The 617-nt window shown below is 66.3% G+C and overlaps 1 protein-coding gene across 1 annotated transcript in view; it reads left to right on the forward strand.

The window, feature by feature from the left end:
- Positions 1-80: 80 nt before the first annotated feature.
- Positions 81-617, forward strand: part of H696_05165 (hypothetical protein) — a gene marked incomplete at both ends in the record, with an annotated part of 2,289 nt that continues 1,752 nt past the window's right edge. Inside the window, one exon of the mRNA XM_009499021.1 lies at positions 81-525. Within this exon, the coding sequence (XP_009497296.1) occupies positions 81-525 (445 nt within the window). The remainder of the gene's footprint in view (positions 526-617) is intronic.

Here is a 617-nt window from a genome sequence, read left to right on the forward strand (position 1 = left end):
GTTGCTGCTATCGGGCAGTCCCGAAATCCCTCCCCCCCCCCATGGCTCCTCTCTGCTACCGGCCACTCAGCGCGATCACCATGACCCTCGCCCCCCAGAAGAAGTCCACCCCGGTGGCCGGCCTGATGGTGGCCCTGCTGGCCGCCCTGGTTCTGGCTATGCTCCCCTGCAAGGTGGACGCCTTTGCGGAGTTCGCCAACACCCGGCCGCTGGCCGATGGTGTTCTTTTCGACGGCCAGGCTGCCGAGGCCGGCCTCGTCATCCCCGGCCAGCGTGATTGCTTCATCGATGTCGGCCCATCCACCGGCCCGATGGCCGAGACGGCCGGCAAGCTTGCCGGTGGCTACTACGTCAACTCGCCGGGCATGGCCCTTTGCTGCCAGGACATCGGCATCCTTCGCCCCTCCGGCCCAGACGGATCCTTCGTGTGCCGTTACGCCTGTGAGCACAAGAAGTCCAGCAGCGCCTTCATTTCTACCATGATGAACTCCGACGCTCGCTGCATGACCAACTGCTATGCCATGGGTGCGTGTGCTTGGGAACGCGCCTCCCTTCTGCCCATTCGTCTCGCTATGTGCCGGTGGGTCTCGCGTCCCTGGGCGGGGGGGGGGGGGGGG

The sequence above is a fragment of the Fonticula alba genome (assembly GCF_000388065.1).
Source record: "Fonticula alba strain ATCC 38817 unplaced genomic scaffold supercont2.9, whole genome shotgun sequence".
NCBI classification, from domain to species: Eukaryota; order Rotosphaerida; family Fonticulaceae; genus Fonticula; species Fonticula alba.